The 21,262-nt window shown below is 52.8% G+C and overlaps 1 protein-coding gene across 1 annotated transcript in view; it reads left to right on the top strand.

Annotated features, from left to right (window-relative positions):
• CHMP4B (charged multivesicular body protein 4B) overlaps positions 1-3,253 on the top strand; it is a 45,543-nt gene extending 42,290 nt beyond the window's left edge. The window contains exons 4-5 of the mRNA XM_005568747.4: positions 710-836; positions 2,385-3,253. Of these exons, the coding sequence (XP_005568804.1) occupies positions 710-836; positions 2,385-2,449 (192 nt within the window). The 3' untranslated portion in view covers positions 2,450-3,253. The remainder of the gene's footprint in view (positions 1-709; positions 837-2,384) is intronic.
• The last annotated feature ends 18,009 nt before the right edge of the window (positions 3,254-21,262 follow it).

Consider the following 21,262-nt stretch of genomic DNA (forward strand, 5'->3'; position numbering starts at 1 on the left):
TGACCATGCCCTGGAGAAGTTCACAGGATTTGCCCTGAGACAGCTCCAGCATGAGGGAAAGGTAGAGCAAGGAGTCGGGGGCACTTACCCCTGACCCGGGGGATGTGTCTGGATCTCAGCCACCTGCCAATTTCTGCTGAGCAATTTGGGACCTTGAGTCTCTTAGGTTTTTAAAATAATGGTGCCAGCCCCTGTTGAAGGTACTCCACTGTGTTAGATTTGAATCTCCTAAAGGTCAGATCCTTTCTGCTCGACCTTTCTTTGTGCTTTCTGACCCTCACTGTATAACTGAGAAAACAGCCTGCAGCTCTTACCTTTGGCTCTCAAAACCAGGGTTTTCATGTTTTCACACTGGAGTTTGATGGAAGAATCTCATTCATTTCAAATCAGCAAACATTTCTGAGCATTCACTCGTGTGCCCAGCTCTGAGCCAAAGAAATAGGAAGGCAAAGATACGATCCCCTCTCCCAGATGCTCACAGTGTAGTGCAGGACACCGAGGTCTACATCAGTGATGTGCAGCAGTGATATGTTCCCCAGTAGAAGCTGCTTTAGGATATTTGAATCACAGGGTGTGGAACCTGGAGTTCACCCCCCGCAGACCTTCTCAGAGGGGTGTGTGTCTCCATGAGCATTAATTAGGTAGGAGGCATGACCGCGGGGGCTGGGATTCCCAGGGAGGGCACTCACTTTGTGTTTCCTTTTACTAGGATGAGCTCATGGCAGAATTAGAAGAACTAGAACAGGAGGAACTAGACAAGAATTTGCTGGAAATCAGTGGACCCGAAACAGTCCCTCTACCAAATGTTCCCTCTATAGCCCTACCATCAAAACCCGGTGAGTGCTTCTAGAGTCATGGTACACCCACGAGGTCATGTGGCGGGTGATCTTGTGGTCGGTTGGCTTTGGTTTGTGTCCTGAGCTTGCCCAAGATTGAGAACCAGACAGGATCCATTGTAGTGGCTACAGAGGCCATGTCACCTGGCTTTTTCTGGTTTCTCTCTGGAACAGGGTTTCTTAATCTTGACGCTACGGACATGGCCAGATACCTCTCTGGGTCGAGAGAATGGAGGGCGGGGTTGTCTGGTGCACTGTGGGTGTTCAGCACCATCCCTGGCCTCTGCCTACTAGATGCCAGTAGCAACCGCCCTGAGTTATGTCAACCAAAAATGTCTTCACACATGGCCAGATGTCCCTTTGTAGGGGTTGGATCACCCCCAGTTGAGAGCCTCTTTTCTAGAATGATCTTTCCTATTTCACTAAAGAGAAAGTTCCAGGCACTGTGAGAAGGTATGAGAACATGAGTCCAGGACAGCTCTTGCCCCCTCTCTAGTATCCTGTGCTGTGCACACCTGCAAAAGCCCTGGCCCCTAGAGGCCGCCCCTGGGGGAAGGAAACAGCTTTGATTCCTTTGGAGACCTGATTCTATAAAACCTTCATTTCCTCCTTCTTCCCTTCCCCCATGCCCTTGCACAATATTTCACCCCCAGGTAGAAGTAATCCACACAGAACTTCTAGAAAAAGTGAGGCAATTTGATATGGCATGAGAGAGAGCGCCCTGGGGGCAGTGCCTGACCAGCTGTGGTCACCTCCCTCTCCTGTGTAGAAAGAGGAAACGGCCCCCTCAAGTAGAGTCAGCTGCCTGGAGTCCTGTGTAGGCAGAGGCTGTCCAGCAAGCCTCCTGGAGTCCTGTGCGGGCAGAGGCTGTCCAGCGAGCCTCCTGGAGTCCTGTGTGGGCAGAGGCTGTCCAGCGAGCCTCCTGGAGTCCTGTGTAGGCAGAGGCTGTCCAGTGAGCCTCCTGGAGCTGTGTGGGCAGAGGCTGTCCAGCGAGCCTCCTGGAGCTGTGTGGGCAGAGGCTGTCCAGCGAGCCTCCTGGAGTCCTGTGTGGGCAGAGGCTGTCCAGCGAGCCTCCTGGAGTCCTGTGTAGGCAGAGGCTGTCCAGCGAGCCTCCTGGAGCTGTGTGGGCAGAGGCTGTCCAGCGAGCCTCCTGGAGCTGTGTGGCCATGGGTCAAGCCACTTGAGGTGGAGTTGGGGGTTGGCAAGGATTTGATCTCTTGTGTGGTTCTTCCCATTCTCCTCCCACCTTGCAGGCTCTGGGACCGAAGCCTCGTGGGAATCCTGAGGGCCTCTGTGTAGAATCCCTCTTGTTTTGTCTGGGCCTGCTGGAGGTGGAGGGTGGGTGCTGCCAAAGTGTGCTTGGTTTTCCAGAGTTGTATGTTGCAGCTTTTAGGCACCAAGGAGCAGTCTGCCTACAGCCTGGAGAGGAGGCTGGCCACAGGGCAGGGCTGTTTGACAGACACCATGGAGCACAGGCAGCGCTCGTTTCCGGCCAGAACATGTTGAACGCACCAGCCATCCTAAATAGCCTTTTCTGTCTTCACACAGCCAAGAAGAAAGAAGAGGAAGACGACGACATGAAGGAATTGGAGAACTGGGCTGGATCCATGTAACGGGTCCAGCGCGGGCTGGGCCCAGACAGACTGTGGTGACCTGCGCAGCGAGCAGGCGTGTGCGTGTGCGGGGCAGGCAGGATGTGGTGCAGGCAGGTTCCATCGCTCTCGACTCACTCCAAAGCAGTAGGGCCGCGTTGCTGCTCACTCTCTGCATAGCATGGTCTGCACCTGGGGGGACGGGCGGGGGGAGGGGGGTGGGCGGGGTGGGAAGTGCCTGCTGTTTATATTGTTGAATTTCTGTAAAATAAACTGTATTTGCAAATCCAACATTGAGCTTCTGGACTACGCTGACTCCACTGCTGAATCCTCAATGGAAAGGGTCGACCAATTGCAGTTGAAATGACCTGAAATGTAGCCTCTGTCCTTGTAAGTCAGTTGACTTGCTGCACATCTCTTTGTGTACTTGTACGGTACTGGCAGAAAAGTCATTTTTCAAAAGCCATAGGCTTTTCCTTGCCCTTAGCTGTAATAATGCATCCGATTTTGATTTCCTCCAGAGCTGTGTTTCTGTCCATCACCTGTGTATTGGCCCTGTGTTTACCACTCTGGCCCACTCCTCACCCCCTTGCTCCCCTGGTCTTTTGGAGTTTGTGACATTGATTTGAAATGGATGGTGTTCTCTTGAGAGCAAGTGAGATTGTTAGAATTAAGTTCCAGCTATACAGTTTTCTAACATAGCTATAAGGTCCTTGTTGCTGTTTGTGATAACTGATAGATAACTCATTGGAAACATGTGCATACATTTATATTCAGATGAAATTATGGTTTGCACTGTCTATTAAATATCTCGATTAATTTTCATACTTTGCTGTTGTGTTTAATCTATCATTTGCCTCGGGATCTGACCCTTTCCAGACCAGCAGGGTGTACAGTGGAGTCTGGAAACATGGAAGACTTAACCATGACATGTATCAACAGTTTGAATCAAAGAGCAGAGCTTGTCTCACTGGAAGTCTGTTCAAGTTCTAGATTGGCCCTCACCTTGCCTGGTGACTCTCTGGGTACAGTTCAGGGTGAGTTGGTTCTTGGGCACTCCAGGGTCTTCCCTATTTCTTCTCTGCCAGTGTCCATGGGCGGTGCCAGCAGGAGCCTTACCTGTTGGAAGCCATGATGCTCCCATCAGACAAGGCTCATCGGGAACATTGAAGAAATGGCCTTTCCCATGGGGAGGAAGTGTAGGGCAGTGACTGAGAATCTAGGACACAGAGGTCACCTCAGGACTGCTGAGACTCAACATACGACTCTGGCCCAGCCCCTTCCACTCTGTCCCCTTTTCTTTTGGTCTTGTATCCCCTTGAGAATGTGATGCATGCTGTGGAACCTCTTCTGAAAGGTGGATCTCTACATATTCATCCTTAATTTTGCATGCAAATTTGCAGTATTGAGAGGACACCCCCATCCCCCGTGCTCACTCCCAAACCTTTTAAAGTAAAACCAACCTGAGTTCATAACGAGACACCATCATTGCTCACCGGGTGCCCTGGGGCAAGTTGCCTACCCTCCCTGGGGCTCCTGTTCTCACCTGGAAAGCAAGGGGATGGCAGCAGATCAGTCCTGAGGTCCTGCCTGTGTGGAGCGGCTCATGCCCTGTCCCTCACCCCTCATTGCATCATCCCAGGGCTGCCACACTTAGATGGGACTTGAAGACAGTGGCTTAAAAATTCCTGACTTCTGTGGAGGTTGGGTCTGGCTAGTCTCAGAAGTTCTTTCACCTCAAAACAAATCTAGTGGCAGTGCTCGCTGCCAGCTTCCACCCCCTCAGCCTGCAGTTGGTGTGGCCTCTGGGTATCACTGGTGTGGGAGACCCAGTGGACTTTTTTTTTTTTTGAGACGGAGTCTCGCTCTCTTGCCCAGGCTGGAGTGCAGTGACGCGATCTCGGCTGACTGCAAGCTCTGCCTCCCGGGTTCACGCCATTCTCCTGCCTCAGCCTCCCGAGTAGCTGGGACCACAGGCGCCTGCCACCAGGCCCGGCTAATTTTTTGTATTTTTAGTAGAGATGGGGTTTCACTCTGTTAGTCAGGATGGTCTCGATTTCCTCACCTCATGATCCACCCACCTCAGCCTCCCAAAGTGCTGGGATTACAGGCGTGAGCCACCGCGCCTGGCCCCGCAGTGGACTTTCTTAAGCTCTTCTCATCAGCTATTACAGGGCGTCTTGCCCTAGGCCTGTTTGGGGGGAACTTGCAGACTCAGTCCTCTAGCTCGTGAATCCAGGAGCCAGGTCCGGGGCAGGGCCTGTGACTCCTCTGAGCAATAGCTGCTTATTTCTACTAGGTGTGGGTCTTGTGCCAGGGCCTGTGGGGTACAGTGTTCAGTAATACCCAGCCACTCTCCTGTTCTCAGGAGGTTCTTGGGGCCACAGAGAAGTTACTGAGTCAGGATTCCTTGGCTACAAGCAACAGAAGCCTCAACCCACTGGTATAAGCAATGAAGACATTTACTTACTTATGAAAACTTAGTCAACAAATATTTATTGAGCACCTACTCTGTGCTAAGTACTGTTCAAAGGGCCAGGAGTACAGGCATCAGAGTCCCTGCCCTCAAGGTGGTTACAGTCTAAAAATTTTAGGACAAGAAGTCTTGGTGGTGGGGCGAGGCGGGGGTTCTGGGTTTGGGGTAGTGGCTCAACCATGTCCTCAAGAACCAGATTCTTTGCATCCTTCTGCTCTGGCACCCTGCACACATAGAGGCTTTTTCCTTTTTTTTTTTTTTTTGAGACAGGGTCTCACTTTGTCACCCAGGCTTGGATACAGTGCTGTAATCATGGCTTACTGCAGCCTCAAACTTCTGGGCTCAAGCAGTCCTCCCACCTCAGCCTCCTGAGTAGCTGGCACATGCCACTACTCCTAGCTAATTTTTAAATTTTCTGTAGAGAGGGAGTCTCACAATGTTGCCCAGGCTGATCTTGGACTCCTGGGCTCAAGCGATGCTCCCACCTCGGCCTCCCAAGGTGCTGGGTTTACAGGAGTGAGCCACCGCACCTGGCTGGAAGGCTTGCCGTCTCTTGGTTGTGAGATGGCTCTTCCTCACATGCCCAGTGTCAGGAAGCAGCAGACCCAGCACCCGCCAGCTTTTCCTTCACCCGAGCCTACGTTAACAGGCCAGGCTTCCCGAGTCATCTCACAACTTGTCCCTTATGCCTCATGGACCATAACTGTCACATCGCCACTTCTTGCTGCAAGGGAGTCTGGAATGTTTGTACCGGACGAAAGGGACCAATAGGGCTCTCCCGTAGGGCTAGGGCTGGAGCCTCCCTTCCCTGAATATATTACTGCCCACTTACTTGATACTGGCTGGAATTAGGCTTCTGTCAGCAAGGAAGAAGGAGGGATAGTTGCTGAGTAGGTGGAACGACAGTGTCCACCATGGAGGCAGAACCAAGAACATAAGATAGATATGTGGTTGGTGCTACCAGTTTCTTCCAAAAAGTGGATCTGATCGTGACACTTGGTCCTTTCGAATCCCTCAGTCTGCCTCTATCCTCTCCTGTTCTGGGCAGACTAAAGGTGCGTCACCATTATCCAAGGAACTTGTGAAAAATCCCCAGAGCTGGGTGGAGACTCAAGAATTGGATTTCACTGCTGGGTGTGCAGTGGCTCACGCCTGTAATCCTAGCACTTCGGGAGGCCGACGCAGGTGGATCACTTGAGGCCAGGAGTTTGAGACCAGCCTGGCCAACATGGTGAAACCTCGTCTCTACTAACAATACAAAAATTAGCTGGGTGTGGTGGTACATGCCTCTAATCCCAGCTACTTGGGAGGCTGAGGCAGGAGGATTGCTTGAACCCCGGAAGCAGAGGTTGCAGTGAGCTGAGATTGCACCACTGCACTCCAGCCTGGGCAACAGAGTGAGACTCTTGTCTCAAAAAAAAAATTGCATTTTCACAAACTCCTGAGGTAGTTCTAATGTAGGTGGGCTGGAGCCCACACTTGAACACTCAAGATCGACAGGATCAAGTCCTCAGAATGGCTAACTTGGCGTCATGACCTGGCCCCCATTTTCATCTCCCTTTGAACCCCAAATCCTGTTACCCAGACTTCCCTGTCTCCTGGAGCATGTGCTCTGGCCCTGTGGCCCTCCCCTCCTGGATACAGCCCTCCCTGTCCTGCAGGAGCTTCAGCTTCCTCCTCTGCTGCCCACCCCTCCACGCTGTCTCTTCATCATTTCCCACTCCCTTACCAGATGCTGAGGTTGCTGTACTTCCTGGCCCCTAGGTCCACCTGGTACTGATCAGGTACAAAGACGTTTATGTGAACACCGGTGTGGTGGAAAGTCAGAGGGAAGTACTGTCGCCAGAGTGTGCCAGGAGGAGACAGGATCTGAGCTTGCATGTGAAGGAGCAGATTTTCCACGTGTGCCTGTGAGGGGTGGAACACTGTAGACCAAGGGAACCTGATGAGGGAGACACGGCAGGGAGGCCAGGGGCTGCCTCAGGAGGAGTTGGCTGGGGAAAGGGGCTTGCTTGGAGTGAGTGGGAGGTAGAACTGGAGAGGGAGGCTGGAGCTAGATGGGATGGAGGGCATGAGACTAAGGCAAGTGCAGGCAGGCAGGAAAGGATGGAAGGAAAGGCAAGGAGGAAGGAAAGAAGGAACAGAAAACAGGAAGAAAGGGAGAAAGAAAATTAGGTTCTCAGGCAATAATTTGGGGCCAGGAGAGGATAGAGATGAAGCTTCTAAGGTTGCCTTCCATTTCCCTCAGTGATGTGGAGACAGCTTTGCAGCAGCTGTGATCCTGTACAGTCAAACCCCACTGCTCCAAGTAGAGACAACACTGGGCAGGCGTGTGGCCAGGCCACATCAGCAGCCTGTAACGTGGACACACCAACTTCAGTTAAAACAACAGAAATATATTCTCTCACAGTTCAAGGGATCAGAAGTCCAAAATCTAGGTATCAGCAGAGTGTCTGGTGGAGAAGGATCCTCCTTGGCCCTTGTGGCTTCTGGTATCTCCCGGCATTCTTGGGTGCCCCTTGGCCTGCTGCCGCATTGTCCCAAGCAGCAAGTTTGAGAATCCCACCTGGTCTGTGAGATAATCTTTTCTAGTGCAACACCGTCATCCCCATTCTGCAGATGAGGAAACTGAGGCCTAGAAAGGCTCACTTCCCTGAGGCTTGTGTTTATTTAGGGAATGGAAGCGTTCACTCAAGCCAGACTTCAGGGTCAAATGTGCATTGGGAATCTCCAAGGGACATCTCCCAAACTACCTGACCAGGGTGTGAGTTCCGCCGAATATCTTTTGGGAAACGCTGTCGGGGGAGCCCTAGAGCGTGTGGGGTCCTCCCCATCCCTCTTCCTGGATTTGAGGGGCCGACGTGGCAGCGCGCCCAGGGGCCTGCAGGTGGCGCCATGTCCCAGGCTGTGAGACCCCGCTCCCGCCAAACTGAGGGGAGAGGAGACAGTGAGCTCCTCCCGGCTGGTCTACGCCTGGCGCAGGGAGGGGCCTAGAGGAGGTGGTGGAGTGGGGCGGGGAGCGGTGTCTGCTTAGCATCGGGGGCTGTTCCCTTGCCCTACCTCGCTTTCCCCTCTCTCCATGCTTCTCAGGTCCCCACTGCCCCCCTCACTCCTTCGTCCCCCACCTGCCCGCAGGGACACCCCCATGGGTAGGGAGAGGGCTGTGTCCTAGCTCCTGCCAGGGTCTGGAGGCCAAGAGCCCTCGTGTAGAAGGGGGCCAAGCCAGCCAGGAGGTGGGGCCATTGTAACAACAATCAGCAATAGTCACTGTGCACGGAGGCCCACTCTGCGGTGCTGGGGTCGGGGGCCGCAGTTGCTAGCTGCTCGCTCATCTTCTGGGCGGTCTCCCTGTTCCAGGTCCCTGTGCTGGCCCCAGGAGTCCAGCAAAGCAGGACAGCTCTGTGGACATGGGTACATGTGTGTCCCCCACCTCAGGTCCTGCATCTGGCGTAGCCGGAAGGCAACCCGCTCCTGGGAGGGTGGGAGTGGGTCCCAGGCTGGGGACTTCAGTTGTTGCCCTGGAGCTGGTTCTCAAGAGCACAGACCCAAACCGCTGCCCTCTACTTCCCCGGTGAGCTCCCCACCCCCATACCTTAGGCAAATTTCCTTTTCCAACCCCACTCCACCAGTTTCCTCTGCCTCCTCCTCCTTCTGCGAGGTTTGTGGGCCCAGTGTGGCCTCGGGGCTGAGGGGATCTCATGGGGCTGAGCCTCACCTTGCACAGTGCCTAGCGAGGCCTGGGGAGGGGTGCCCAGAAGACATGTTTTTATCATACTGCCAAGGAGGGCCTTGGATGCACTTGGGGAAGCGCTGAGGAAGAAATGCCTTCAGAAAAAAAGACCCTGATTTGTAATCTTTGCTGATTTCCATCGTGTAAATTCTCTTACCATGGCCAGCTTCAAGCTACCAACGTGACAAAAAGTTCCTTCACATTCAGCCATTCCTGTGCTCCCTGGAATATGTGGGGGGAAAAAGTTGAACCATAGGGTCTCAGACCTGGTACAAGCCAGCTCCAGCACAACAGTGGGAAAGGTCTGTTTAGGACTCTGCTTGTTACAGAAAGATCCCTGCCCTACTTTGGTCAGGATGGGCTACATCACTGAGGGGCCCAGTGCAAAGTGAAAATACAGGGCCCCTTGCTCAAAAATTATTAAGAATTTCAAGACAGCAACAATAGACTATTAAACCAAGTGTGGAGCCCTTCTGAGTGAGGGCCCTGTGTAGTTGCTCAGGTTGCACATCCATGAAACCTGCCCCGGCTCTGTTCCAGGCCACCAGGATGGCTTGCCTGCCAGGACCTCCTCACTGGCCTTCCTGCTGTCTCCCTGACCTCCTACAAACCATTCTCCACTCAGCAGCCAGGGGTACCTCTTAGTCTCTGGGCTGGATCTTGTCACTCCCACACCTGCCGCTTGTCCTTGAGAGCAAGGGCAAAGCTCCACTGCCTGGCCTGGTTCTGAGACCCTGGGCTCCCCAGTTACATATCCTTATAGCTCCGCACACATGCTGCCTGGCTCTCTTCCCTGTGGAAACTACATTTCCTTGTATGATCTCTCCCTTTATACCATCAGCAGCATAGTCCTGCGCTCAGCGCCACTGCAGGCCTGCACTTAGTAGATACTCAGTACGTGCTAAGTTGAACCAAATGAATTAATTGATGAAAAAGACAATTGGATCAGGATAGGGCTGTTCCAAATGTTTTCTGGCAACAGACTCATTTCATCAAATGAGATCTTACAGGGAAACCCACGACATGAAACAGAAAAGGGCCGCTGCTTTGCCTGCGATGGGAGGAGGGACCAGACACCTGACTCCGGAGGCCACGCAGCCACTGCCTCTGCAGAACCTGGTTTGGCAGCGCCAACATTGCCACTTTCCTTTGTTCTTCCTGCATTTAATCTTAGCCGACCCCTCCTGGGTGACGTTGACGATCTGGTTTCTGTTCGTATTAGCCGGACTGGGAACTTCAGCTGCCACATTGTCGTACAGGATGATGCTCCTCTCTCCCCTTCTCCCTGTATCTGCGGATCACTCGGCCATCGCTTGGCTCTGAGAACAGCGGCTGGGCTGAGTCATGGGCAGAGGATTTGGTGTCCTTTGGGGAGGGGTGCTAATGGTGAGCACAGAGGCAGGGCTGCAGTCCCGCCCACTGCCAGCACAACCAGCCTCCCCTACTCCCCTCCACTTTGGTCAAGTGACCTTCTGTGGCTGGGGGTGAGGTGCTGCCTCTCACTGACCTCTAACCTTGCTTGAACACCCGCCAGCATTTATTGAGCGCTTGCTGGGTGCCAGCATGTTGCCAAGGGCTCCCGGGGTTTTATTTCCATGGGTCCTCACTACAACTCTTAGGAATGGCTATTACCATGTTCCCCATTGTACAGATGAGAAAACGGAGGCCCACAGAGGGAGAGGACTTGACCAAGGCCACACAGTGGATGATCCAAACTTCCGACCCACCCTGGCCCACAATGGGCAGCGGAGCCAGAGACCAGTAGTTTATAGATGAGGGGGAAAGAGGAACCAGGGCCTCATGCTGTTTCTGGTGGCCTGGCTGCATCCCCCGACCCTGGGACGTGCTCCTGACTCTTACCTGGGAGGCAGCATAGCAGGCGGCACTGGAAGCAGAGGGGCCTGAGCTAGAATCCCGGCTCTGTTGCCGACCAGTTTGGTAACCCAGCTATGTGGGGTCTCACCAGCGTCACTCTCCTGCCTGGAGCAAGGGAAGCAGAGATGTCAGAAACTGCCTCCCCAGTTGGGGGTGGGGTGGGGGCACGTGAAGGAGAGGTTGTCTTGGCACATGGCATATCTGAACACTCGCTGGAGTGGCTGTGGGGGGTCTTCACCCTTTACCCACCTTGGGCCATCTTAGAATGAAGGAAAATTGATCCCCCAAGGAGTTCTCTTTCCTGTCCTTCCTCAGAGCATCTCGGAGTGGGACCCTAAGGGGACCCTCCGCTTGGGGCTGTCCTGGGCTGGGCATCCTCCCCTCCCTGCTCCTGATGTGGAAACTGCCGGGGTGGGTGCCACATGAGGAGGGCCAAGGTGCTGCGTTCTAGTCCTTGCCTGGCCACTGACTGGTGCCTCGACCCTCTCTGGGCCTCAGTTTCCCCACCTCCAGCATGGGTCTCCTGCAGAGCCCGTGAGGCAGCAGAGGATGGATTTGAGCCTGGCTGTGTGTGGTCGGGGCACCTCCCATACGCGACGGGGTGGATCAGTCTCCTGGTATTGCCGTGACAAATGACCATGAACTGAGTGACTGAAAACAAGACACGCATTCGCTCACAGCTCAGGCCGGCAGTCTCGTATCAAGGTGTCAGCAGGGCCACGCTCCCGCAGACACTCCGGGGGAGAACCCTGCCCTGCCTTCTCTGGAAAAGATGTGGCGATCCCTGGCGTTCCTGGGCTTGTGGTCTCCAATCTCTGCTCTGTCTTCACGTCTCCTCTGTGTGTCTTCTCCTGTCTAACGACACCTGTCATTGGATTTAGGGCCCACTCGGGTAATCCAGGATGATATCATCTTAAGATCCCTAACTTAATTATATCTGCAAAGACTCTTTCCCTAAATAAGGTCATATTCACAGGTTCCAGGGATTTGGATGTGGACATATCTTTGGGGGCTATGACAGTCAGCTGCACCTCACAGGCTCGCTCTCAGAGAAAGGCAAGTCAGGACCAGTGGATTCCTCTAAGGACCTTGGACAGTGCCACATACAGTAAAGTCAACAAATGTGAACCCCAAGAAAGACATGCAGGCACAGGGAGGAAAAGATCATGGGGGAGCTTGCCCTGGCAGTGCTGAGACCCCTTCACCCCCGCTTTGGGCCTTGTCTCTGGGGGTGGGCCAAGTCTGACCCCTCCAGGCCGGGGCGGCAGCACACACCGCCAGCCTTGCGTCTCGGCATCCCATTCTGGCAGAGCACTACCCAGAAACATATTTTACCCATAAACGGGCCAATTAAGAAGGCAAATGTTTTCAAACAGGAGGATTTACTGGCATAGAATGTGCCATCCCTCTAAGCAAGAGGAGTGGGGGTGTGTGCGGAGCCATCTGGAGGGGAGTTGTTTATCATATTTATTTAGTTACAAGTTGCTGGTTTGGAACTGGCAGGGCTTTGTGAGGTGGGAGCGCAGATCCCTGGGAGGGCACAGGCTCGGGTGGCTCTGTGCACAGGGGCATGTCCGTGTCTGTTCAGACACGTATATCTTTGTGCCTGAGCGTATGTGACCATGCGCCTACATGTGGGTGTTTGCCTGCCTATGCGTGTGCGTACCCTTTATTGGTCTGCTCTCTGTGTGTGCACACATGTGCCTCTGTGTGTAGAGGGGCATGCACACATGAGTGTAAGCGGGCCTAGAGATGTCCTGGTATATGCGTGTGCACATGCGTGTTTGTGTGTATGTCTGTGTAATTCTTCTTTGTGTGTGGATGCATGTGTGGCCTTGTGTGCACTTGCCTGGGACAGATCCTTCCTGCCCTACCCGATCTGACTTCCAGGCAGTCTTGGACATCTCTGAGAGTCTCTTCCCTGACAATTTCCCACATCATCCTCTTTCTTTGATCTCTTTCTCTTCCCTGCGTCTTCTCTTCTCTCTCTAGACCAGGGGACACCAGTAGATCACGTGAATGAGAGAAGAAGGTCTGGCCTGGGCTAGGCCTTTGATGCAGACTCATTGTGTGTGGCAAAGGCAAAGGAATTGTCTTGGGCTCTGCAAACATATATGCTCTCCTATTTTACCTAAACGCGTGGATCTGACTCTCTGAGACTGCTCTGTTTCCCTGCATTTGATAGAGACAGGGGACAAAGAATCATTACAAGTGCTGTGATCACCAACAAGAACTACTTAGCCTCAGGTTCTGGGAGGCAATAGACAAGGGTGGGGGCTGTGGTGAACAGGAGATCGCGTGCCCCTGTCTAAGGGACAACCACTCCTCGGTGATGGTTGCTTTGAGGGATTTCCAGTCTCTGTTGCCAGGTCTTCTGAGTTCTAAGAAAAACCAAAGATTTGTATTTTTAAGAGAGCATGCTTGATTTTTAAACATTGGCTCAAAGATTTTTGAAACACTGCAGGCCAAATGGAACTTGTGTGCAGGATGAATGAACAGGGTGCTCATCTGCAGCCTACCCCACGCTCCATGTGCACCCCTCTGATCTGTGGCTGTAGAGATCATTGTCAAGCTCACAACCAACATCTGTGCCTCAATTTTGGGTCTAGACCCACTATGAGTCAGACCCTGTCATCCTGGGCCCATGTCTCACGAGCACCATGAACCCAGCATGCCCATGAGGCAATGCCGCATCTTTCCACCATCGGTGCCTCCCTTGAGTCCCCGAATCACAGGCAGCCCCGCCATCAGCTCTGGAGACTGGAATCTGGGTGTCATCCTTGGGTCCTCACTGCCCCTCAGCCTCCATGGGCATTGAATCAGTCACACAGTCCTACTGGCTTTGCCTCCAGCACACATCTCTACAGCCTCCGCCATCTCTCCCCTGAATGACAGTGGCAGCCTACTCCAGCTTCTCCAGGCTTCTAGTTGTGCCTCCCTGCTCCTTCCCTGTCTACCTCTCCAGCCTTGTCCTTCTCTCTCCCTGCTGGCACTTTAAGCTTCAGCAACACCAGACTGCTTTTGTTCTATTTATTGCCTCTTGCCTTTGCAATGACGTCCCCTCTGCATAGAATGCCTTTCCAGGCCTCTCCACTTCCCCCAACTAACTCCTCTTTATCCTGTGAGATCCCATAGGAAGCTCCCTCTGCAAAAGAGTGATAAATCTCAGCCAGCAGGGTTGTTCTCAGACTGCATGAGATCCTTCCTGGCACAGTGCTCGGCACACAGTAGGCGCTCACTTGACGTGCGTGCCTCCCCATCCGCTGGCCTCCCCTGCCTGCCACTGTCTCTGGAGGGAGGACTGTGGGCACTGCCTGGGCCCTGAGGGATGAGACAGAGTGGCCCCCAGACAGGTGATCTCACCACCTTCCCCAGGCTTGGAGCCGGTGACTCTCAAATGACATCAGCCACGGAACTTCACCAGCAGGTCAGATGGGCTTTCCAATCAGCCCTCTCCTGTTAAATAGGCATTTTGATATTTTCACTGGACGTACATTAGTCACGGAGAATTCTGATTTGCAGAGCCTGTGTTTTAGAGTGTGACGTTCTAGGCTGTAAAGATAATCGGCTCTCATAAGAGATGGTTTCCTTGGTGCCAAGGGTGGGGGATTGGGGTGGTGACAGCATGATTGGAACTCTAAATGTCTAAAGTGACTGTCTCGAGTCCCCCGAGCCACAATTCAATCAGCTTCTCCAAACGAGAAATTCAACTGTGAGCATTAAAAAAACGGTGGAGGATGAAAATCAAAAACGAAAAACACTCAAGATGAAATGAAGTTTTTAGGGGCATTGGATGGAAGTTTTAAAAATGAACAGTCACAGCCCTCCAAAAGGTGCGTCCTCTCCAGCTCGGCGGGAGCAGGGAAGGTTTGCTTTCTGGGATTCCGGAAGAACTTTTGAAGTTTCTTCTTCCTTTCTTCCCCTCCCTTCCTTCCTCCCTCCTTTATTCTCTTCCTTCCACAGATGTTTCCTGAGCACCTACTGTGTACCGGGCACCACGCTGGGCACTGCAGACCTAACAACGAACAAGGCAGATGTTGTTTCTGCTCTTGCAGAGTTTATAATCCTCCCCTACTATTAGGCCTGAGGGTCGTTTCCAGTTTTTCATGGTTGCAGGTAATGAGTCAATGAACATTTTTGCACGCATACCAGGTGAGGCATGGAATGAAGTTTTCTGTTGCCCCAGAAATGGTGCCTGAGGCCAAGCTACAGACAAAGGCATCAAATACGCCACGTTATTTTTTAATTTAATTGTATTTTGAGACAGAGTCTTGCTTTGTCACTCAGGTTGGAGCGCAGTGGCTCCATCTCAGCTCACTGCAACCTCCACCTCCCAGATTCAAGTGATTCTCCTGCCTCAGCCTCCCGCGTAGCTGGGATTACAGGTGTGTGCCACCATGCCTGGCTAATTTTTTTTTTTTTTAAGCAGCCATGGGGTTTCACCATGTTGGCCAGGCTGGTCTCGAACTCCTGACCTCAAGTGACCTACCTGCCTCCCAAAGTGCTGGAATTACAGGAGTGAGCCACCGCACTTGGCCAAGTCCCCCAGACACATCCTTCACGGCTTATACAGTCTAGCCAGTTCGGTTATCCCCAGCGTCTCCTGGCTCCCCTGGCTCCTCACCTTGTTCTGCTCCATAAGCAGTAAACTGACAAGAGACGGAGAGAGGGGAATTATTGGATAGTAAGTTGTCACCCCTGGGAGGGGGTCAGTTATTGTCCCCTCCCTGTGGGAGAGGAAAGGGGCTCTCTAAAGGGACCCCTTGCAGAGATGGGAGGTGTCCACTAGATGGGCAGACAGGCATCTCGGGCCATGTTGGAAGGTGTGTGTCTGCTTAGACAGTGGCCCAGCCTCTGCCCTGGGACCTCTGTGGGGTTGGACTAGGTATGGGTGGGCAGGCAGGGGATGCATGGAGGAGTCTGTGGCCAAGTCGACCCCAGAGAACAAGGCTGGCTGGGACTGTTTACCAGGGCAAGGACTCAAGGGGCAGCAGAAGGCTGGGTATGGTGCCTCATGCCTGTAATTCCAGCACTTTGGGAGGCTGAGGCGGGCCAATGGGTCAGGTGTTCGAGGCCAGAGTGGCCAACATAGTGAAACCCCGTCTCTACTAAACATACAGAAACTAGCTTGGCATGGTGGCATGCGCCTGTAATCCCATCTACTTGGGAGGCTGAGGCAGCAGAATCGCTTGAACCCAGGAGGTGGAGGTTGCAGTGAGCCGAGATGGCACCACTACACTCCAGCCTGGACGACAAAGTGAGACTCTGTCTCAAAAAAAAAAAAAAAAAAAAAAAGAGGAGGGCAGCAGGAGGTCTGGGTGGCTGCGTGGGGTGCGAGTTAGTGGGTGGGAGAAGCAGGGCCATGGTGGTGGTCCCATGTCAGGGCCCCTGCAGACACAGAGGCCCTAGACCACAGCTGGGGGGCATCTGCATACCCTCCTCCTTCACTTGGCCCTGGCTCCTGGATGCTGTCTCTGTCTACCCTCTCTTACCCTCTACAACTGCCAGGCCAGGCCAGGGGCTGCCTCTGGGTTCTTGAGGCCCCAGGGTTCCTGCTGCCTCAGCATAGCCCTGGCCTGTCACTGCCAGGTCCATGTCCATCTCCGGCTGATAGCAGGGGCTTTGTCTCGTTGGCTGCTGTATCCCCCGTGCCTGGCACAGGGCTGGTAAGCAGCAGGCGCTTGCTATGTGTTTGTGACAGGACCTTTGTTGGAGGAGCACTGAGCTGAGGGGAAGGTCGGCTCAGGGTCCCCCGGCTGCAGAATACTGTCCTCTGTGGAGGGGAGGGCGGGCTCAGGGTCCCTGGGCTGCAGGGCGCCGTCCTCTGCCAGCTCTTTATTATCCCTCCTCTTTATGCCCTGCCTTGGTCTGGCTTTCACTTTACAACCAAATAAATACATCTTCATCCTCATAGAGAGTTTTCCTCTGGGCAGTGCTCCGAAGAACTGGAAATGCTCCCAGGCTAGGTTTATGGCAAAGGAGCCACCAGGAGGGGACTTCTTGAGGCTGGTTAGGTGACCCCAGGCCTTTACCAATGCTGTGCTCTCTGCCAGCTGTGTGGGCTGAATACATCCTCCTCTGATGAGGCCTGACCGAAACCCCATCTCCCCTAGGAAGCTTTTTTTTTTTAATTTAATTTTAATTTTAATTAATTAATTTTTTTTCAGACGGAGTCTCGTTCTGTCGCCCAGGCTGGAGTGCAATGGCGCGATCTCCGCTCACTGCAAGCTCTGCCTCCTGGGTTCATGCCATTCTCCTGCCTCAGCCTCCCAAGTCGCTGGGACTACAGGTGCCCGCCACCACACCTGGCTAATTTTTTGTACTTTTTTAGTAGAGACGGGGTTTCACCATGTCAGCCAGGATGGTCTCGATCTCCTGACCTCGTGATCCACCTGCCTCAGCCTCCCAAAGTGCTGGGATTACAGGTGTGAGCCATCGTGCCCGGCCAGGAAGCTGTTCTTCATCTCCCAGCTGTGTCAGGGAGTTCTTCTATCTAGTCCTACAAGAACCCTTCATCCCACATCATCAAAACAGGATTTTAGTTGTCTGTGTCTTTTTCATTAGACCGGGCACTCCCTGAGGGCAGGGACTCGGCGCTGTGTCCCCAGCACACATAAGGTGCTCATCACGTGCTTTTGAAGGCAGTTGATTGCTTGAACCAGGCTAGAAGGTGATATACAGAGTGTCTAGAAATGAGTTAGGTGTGAGGTTGAGATGAGGCAGGGCACACGAGCTGGATAAATAAACAGAGGGAAGGGCAGGCTAGGGAGAGGGTGTGGTGTGAGCAGAGGCACCACGGCAGGACACAGCTTGGTGTTCGGGGCTCTCAAACAGTGAGACTGCTGGCTGAGCCCGAGCTCCAGGCATGGGGCGGGAAGCCAAGAGATGGTAACTAGGGTTGGCGTGGCAGATCTGGAGAGTAGGTGACAGACTCAACTGAGGTCCTAGAGGTGGAATCCATGGGGACAATTATTGGAGTAGGAGGGTGGCCGGGATGGAGACCAGTACCCTGGCTCACAACTGGGCAGCTGGTGGAGACAGAGGAGGAGTTGGGGGTGGGGTTGGGGGTGGGGAGCAGCTGTGCTCAATGTTGGACCCTCCGAGTGGGACATGGGGCATCGGGGGAGATGCCCAGGAGGCCCTGTGATCTGGAGAAAGGTCCAGGCTGGAGAAGGAGCAAGGACACGGCTGGCAAGGGGGCGCCCGAGCCCGTGGAGTGGACAGAAGCCGAGGAGGAGGGGGACTTCACCCCGAGCTTACAGCTCCTTGCATAACTTAATTGCCAATATGATTAAACATGTAAATGTTTATTTAAAAATAAATGTATTTAAAAACTTAAAGTTTGGATTCAGGGACATTTTAAAGAAAAAGCACAGATGGCCAGGCGTGGTGGCTCACGCCTGTAATCCCAGCACTTTGGGAGGCCGAGACAGGTGGATCACGAAGTCAGGAGATCGAGACCGTCTTGGCTAACATGGTGAAACCCCATCTCTGCTAAAAATACAAAAAATTAGCTGGGTGAGGTGGCGGGCACCTGTAGTCCCAGCTAACGGGAGGTTGAGGCAAGAGAATGGCATGAACCTGGGAGGCGGAGCTTGCAGTGAGCCAAGATCGGGTCACTGCACTCCAGCCTGGGCAACGCAGCAAGACTGTCTCAAAAAAAAAAAAAAAAAAAAAAAAAAGCAAGTAAAAGAGAAAACATAGACGTAACAGTGAATTGCACATTGCCTTTCCCAAATATGCTCACATTATGTTCTGAAAAGTTCCCTCTGCTCCTTGCCCACTCCATCCCACTCCCCAGGGAGTAACTGATTTCTCTTTCCAGCGTGGTCCAAAGGGCTTGTCAGGGGTTTGCTGTCAAGTGAGTGATGTAAACCCTCCCCTCCACTAGTCCCAGGAGGTGTCAGTAGTGTTCACTGCTCACTGGCATGTTTCAGGATAAACTCTTTTGTGGAAACAAGAAAAGGAGAAAAGGAGCTTGGGCCTGTGTCACTGGGAGTTCACTTGGGGGCCCCTGGAGCTAGACAAGGTGGGACAAACTGATGTGTACATCACACAGCCCTCCTCAGAGGGGTGTCCCATTGTCCCCATTTTACAGAGTTGGCGACTGAGGCTCAGAGAGGTGACTCTCCTAAGGTCATGACACTGATGAGTGGCCGAGCTTGGATTCAAACCCAGGTGTGCCCAGCTTCGCCCAGGCTCTTGCTCATATTTTTAGGAGAAGACACAGACCAAGTTTGTTTTACATCAGGATTCAGAGATTCAGGATCCGGAGCTCTAGAGACCATTTGACAGATGGAGAGACTGAGGCAGAATTAGGACTAGAACCGAGTTCTACTGCCCCTGAGTCTGAAGTTTTCACCGTCAGCAATCATTCAGGGTGAAGGGATCTTGCAGGAAAGATGACAACTGGATGGGGCCAGGGTTCAGAAGTGTGTGCAACTGGGGGGTTCAGAAGCTTCCCTGGAGGCTGCAGCCAATTCCCCCCACCTCTCCCTTCCATCCCTCACATAACCTACTTGGCCCCTGTGAACCCATGGTTCCTGCTCAGAGCAGGCGGCCAAAGCAGTGTCTTTGCTGCAAGCGAGGGACTGAGCTGTTCAATGAAGAATCATGTCCTTCATCTTGTCCCCTGCATTTTACACCACCATGTAAAATTTTCCATTAATTCCTCGGAATAAAATGTAGTGGCTGTTAATTTTTGACGCCTGGGAAGTAGCCAGTGAATGCCTTTTTATGCCTGAAACTATTTTCTACCATTAGGAGAGTGTAATAAAAAGTTTTCTTTCTTTGATTTTATTTTTTAATTAGATGAGAGGGTTTAGGCCACTCTGCTGTCGGAGCTGTGGCCGGCAGCTGGGAGCCCAGGACGCGGCAGAGGAAGGACACGAACACCTTCACTCTCAAATACCTTCCCCACTGTCAGGCCTCGCCTCTGAGCCAACCGGGAGGGCCAAGGTCTGGCCCAAATCATAAAAACCCCCCAATCTTCATTGCTTTTCCAGAAAGGCTGTTTGCAAGAAGTAGCACGCTTCTGCGAGAAGTTTCTGTCCTGGGCTTTGGCTTCGCACAGACGTGAGAAATTCCTCCTCTGGGTCTCCGGGTCTAAGTCTTGGATCCTCAACTTAGTAGCTGAGGGACTTTGAGCAAGTCCCTTCCCCTCTCTGGGTTTCTCCTCTGTAAAAGCCCCCAGGGTTGTTGACTAAGGCGATATTGATTAAAGGAGAAATAGGCGTCAACCATCTAGGCCATAGTAGATACCCTGGAAATAATGATGATGGGGGAGTGTGTTTAAGAGGCGGGAAAGGGCCAGCACGGTGACTTATGTCTATAATTCTAGTGCTCTGGGAGGCTGAGTCAGGAGGATCACTTGAGGCCAGGAGTTCATAGACCAGCCTGGGCAACATAGTGAAATCCTACTCTAATAATTTTTTTTTTTTTTTTTTTTGGAGACAGGGCCTTACTCTGTCATCCAGGCTGGAGTGCAATGATGTGATCTCAGCTCACTGCAATCTCCACCTCCCATGCTCAAGCGATCCTCCCACCTCAGCCTCTCAAGTAGCAGGGACCACACGTATGTACCACATCTGGCTAATTTTTTCTATTTTTTTGTAGAGATGGGATTTTGTCATGTTGCCCAGGCTGGTCTTGAACTCCTGAGTTCAAGTTGATCCATTCACCTAGCCCTCCCAAACTGCTGGGATTACAGGTGTGAGCCACTGTGCCTGGCCTACAAAATAAAAAAAAAAAATTAACTGGGCATGGTAGTGCACCCCTGTAGTCCTAACAATTTGGGAGGCTGAGGTGGGAGGATCGCTTGAGTTCAGGAGTCAAGGCTGCAGTGATTATAATTGTGCCACTGCACTACAGCCTGGGTGACAGAGACCCTGTCTGTAAAAAAAAAAAAAAAAAAAAAAAAAAGGAAGTGAGAAGCCTTCAGGCTTCTTCATGTTCCTTGATGGGGTTGTGGTGGGGCCGGGAGGAGCTGGGTCTAGGCTGGCAGGTGCAGGCAGAGAGTTAGGGGAAGGCTAGGCGCAACCTCACCTGCCTGCAGGAGGAGACCTGTGGGGGCAGGTCCTGCTTTGCCACTGGCATTTCCTCCTTTCAGGAGTGTGTGTTACTCCTCTCTTCTGGGGGTACTGTCCCTGGCCACCCCCTACTACCAGCTCACCCGCTTTAGGATCCAGAGGATGCCATCATCTTGTTTCATACCCAGACGCCTGGGTCCCTCCTTGCTGGGAATTTTTAAACTGGAGACAGGGAAGAGGAACCCCTTCCTCTCTGGTCATGTAGCCGGAAGGACAGGAGCCCAGAGCTACTGGTCACCACGCCCCCCACGCGCACCCGCTGGAGGAGCCTTTCTGTGCAAAGAGAGGAGGGCTAGGGACATGAAGAGAAGCAGAGCGTGAGGCTCCTATCCCATCAGCCTGGCGAGGCTATAACTCAATTAAACGCAAATCTCAGTGTTGCTGTGCAGGTGTTTTGTAGCTGTGCTCAACATCTGCAATCAATTGACTTAAAGTGAAGGAGATCATCCCCGGTAATGTAGGTGGGCCTCATCCAATCACTCAAAGGCCTCAAGAGCAATTCAGCTTCCTCAGAGAAGAAATTCTGCCTCAAGATTGCAGCATAAAATCCTGCCTGAGTTTCCAGCCCGGGGCCTGCCCTTCCGATTTCAGACTTGCAAACCCCACAACTGTGTGAGCCAATTCCTTAAGAGAAATCTAGCTGTCTCCTCTCTGTGTTTTCTATT

This window comes from Macaca fascicularis, chromosome 10 (genome assembly GCF_037993035.2).
Source record: "Macaca fascicularis isolate 582-1 chromosome 10, T2T-MFA8v1.1".
Classification (NCBI taxonomy): domain Eukaryota; kingdom Metazoa; phylum Chordata; class Mammalia; order Primates; family Cercopithecidae; genus Macaca; species Macaca fascicularis.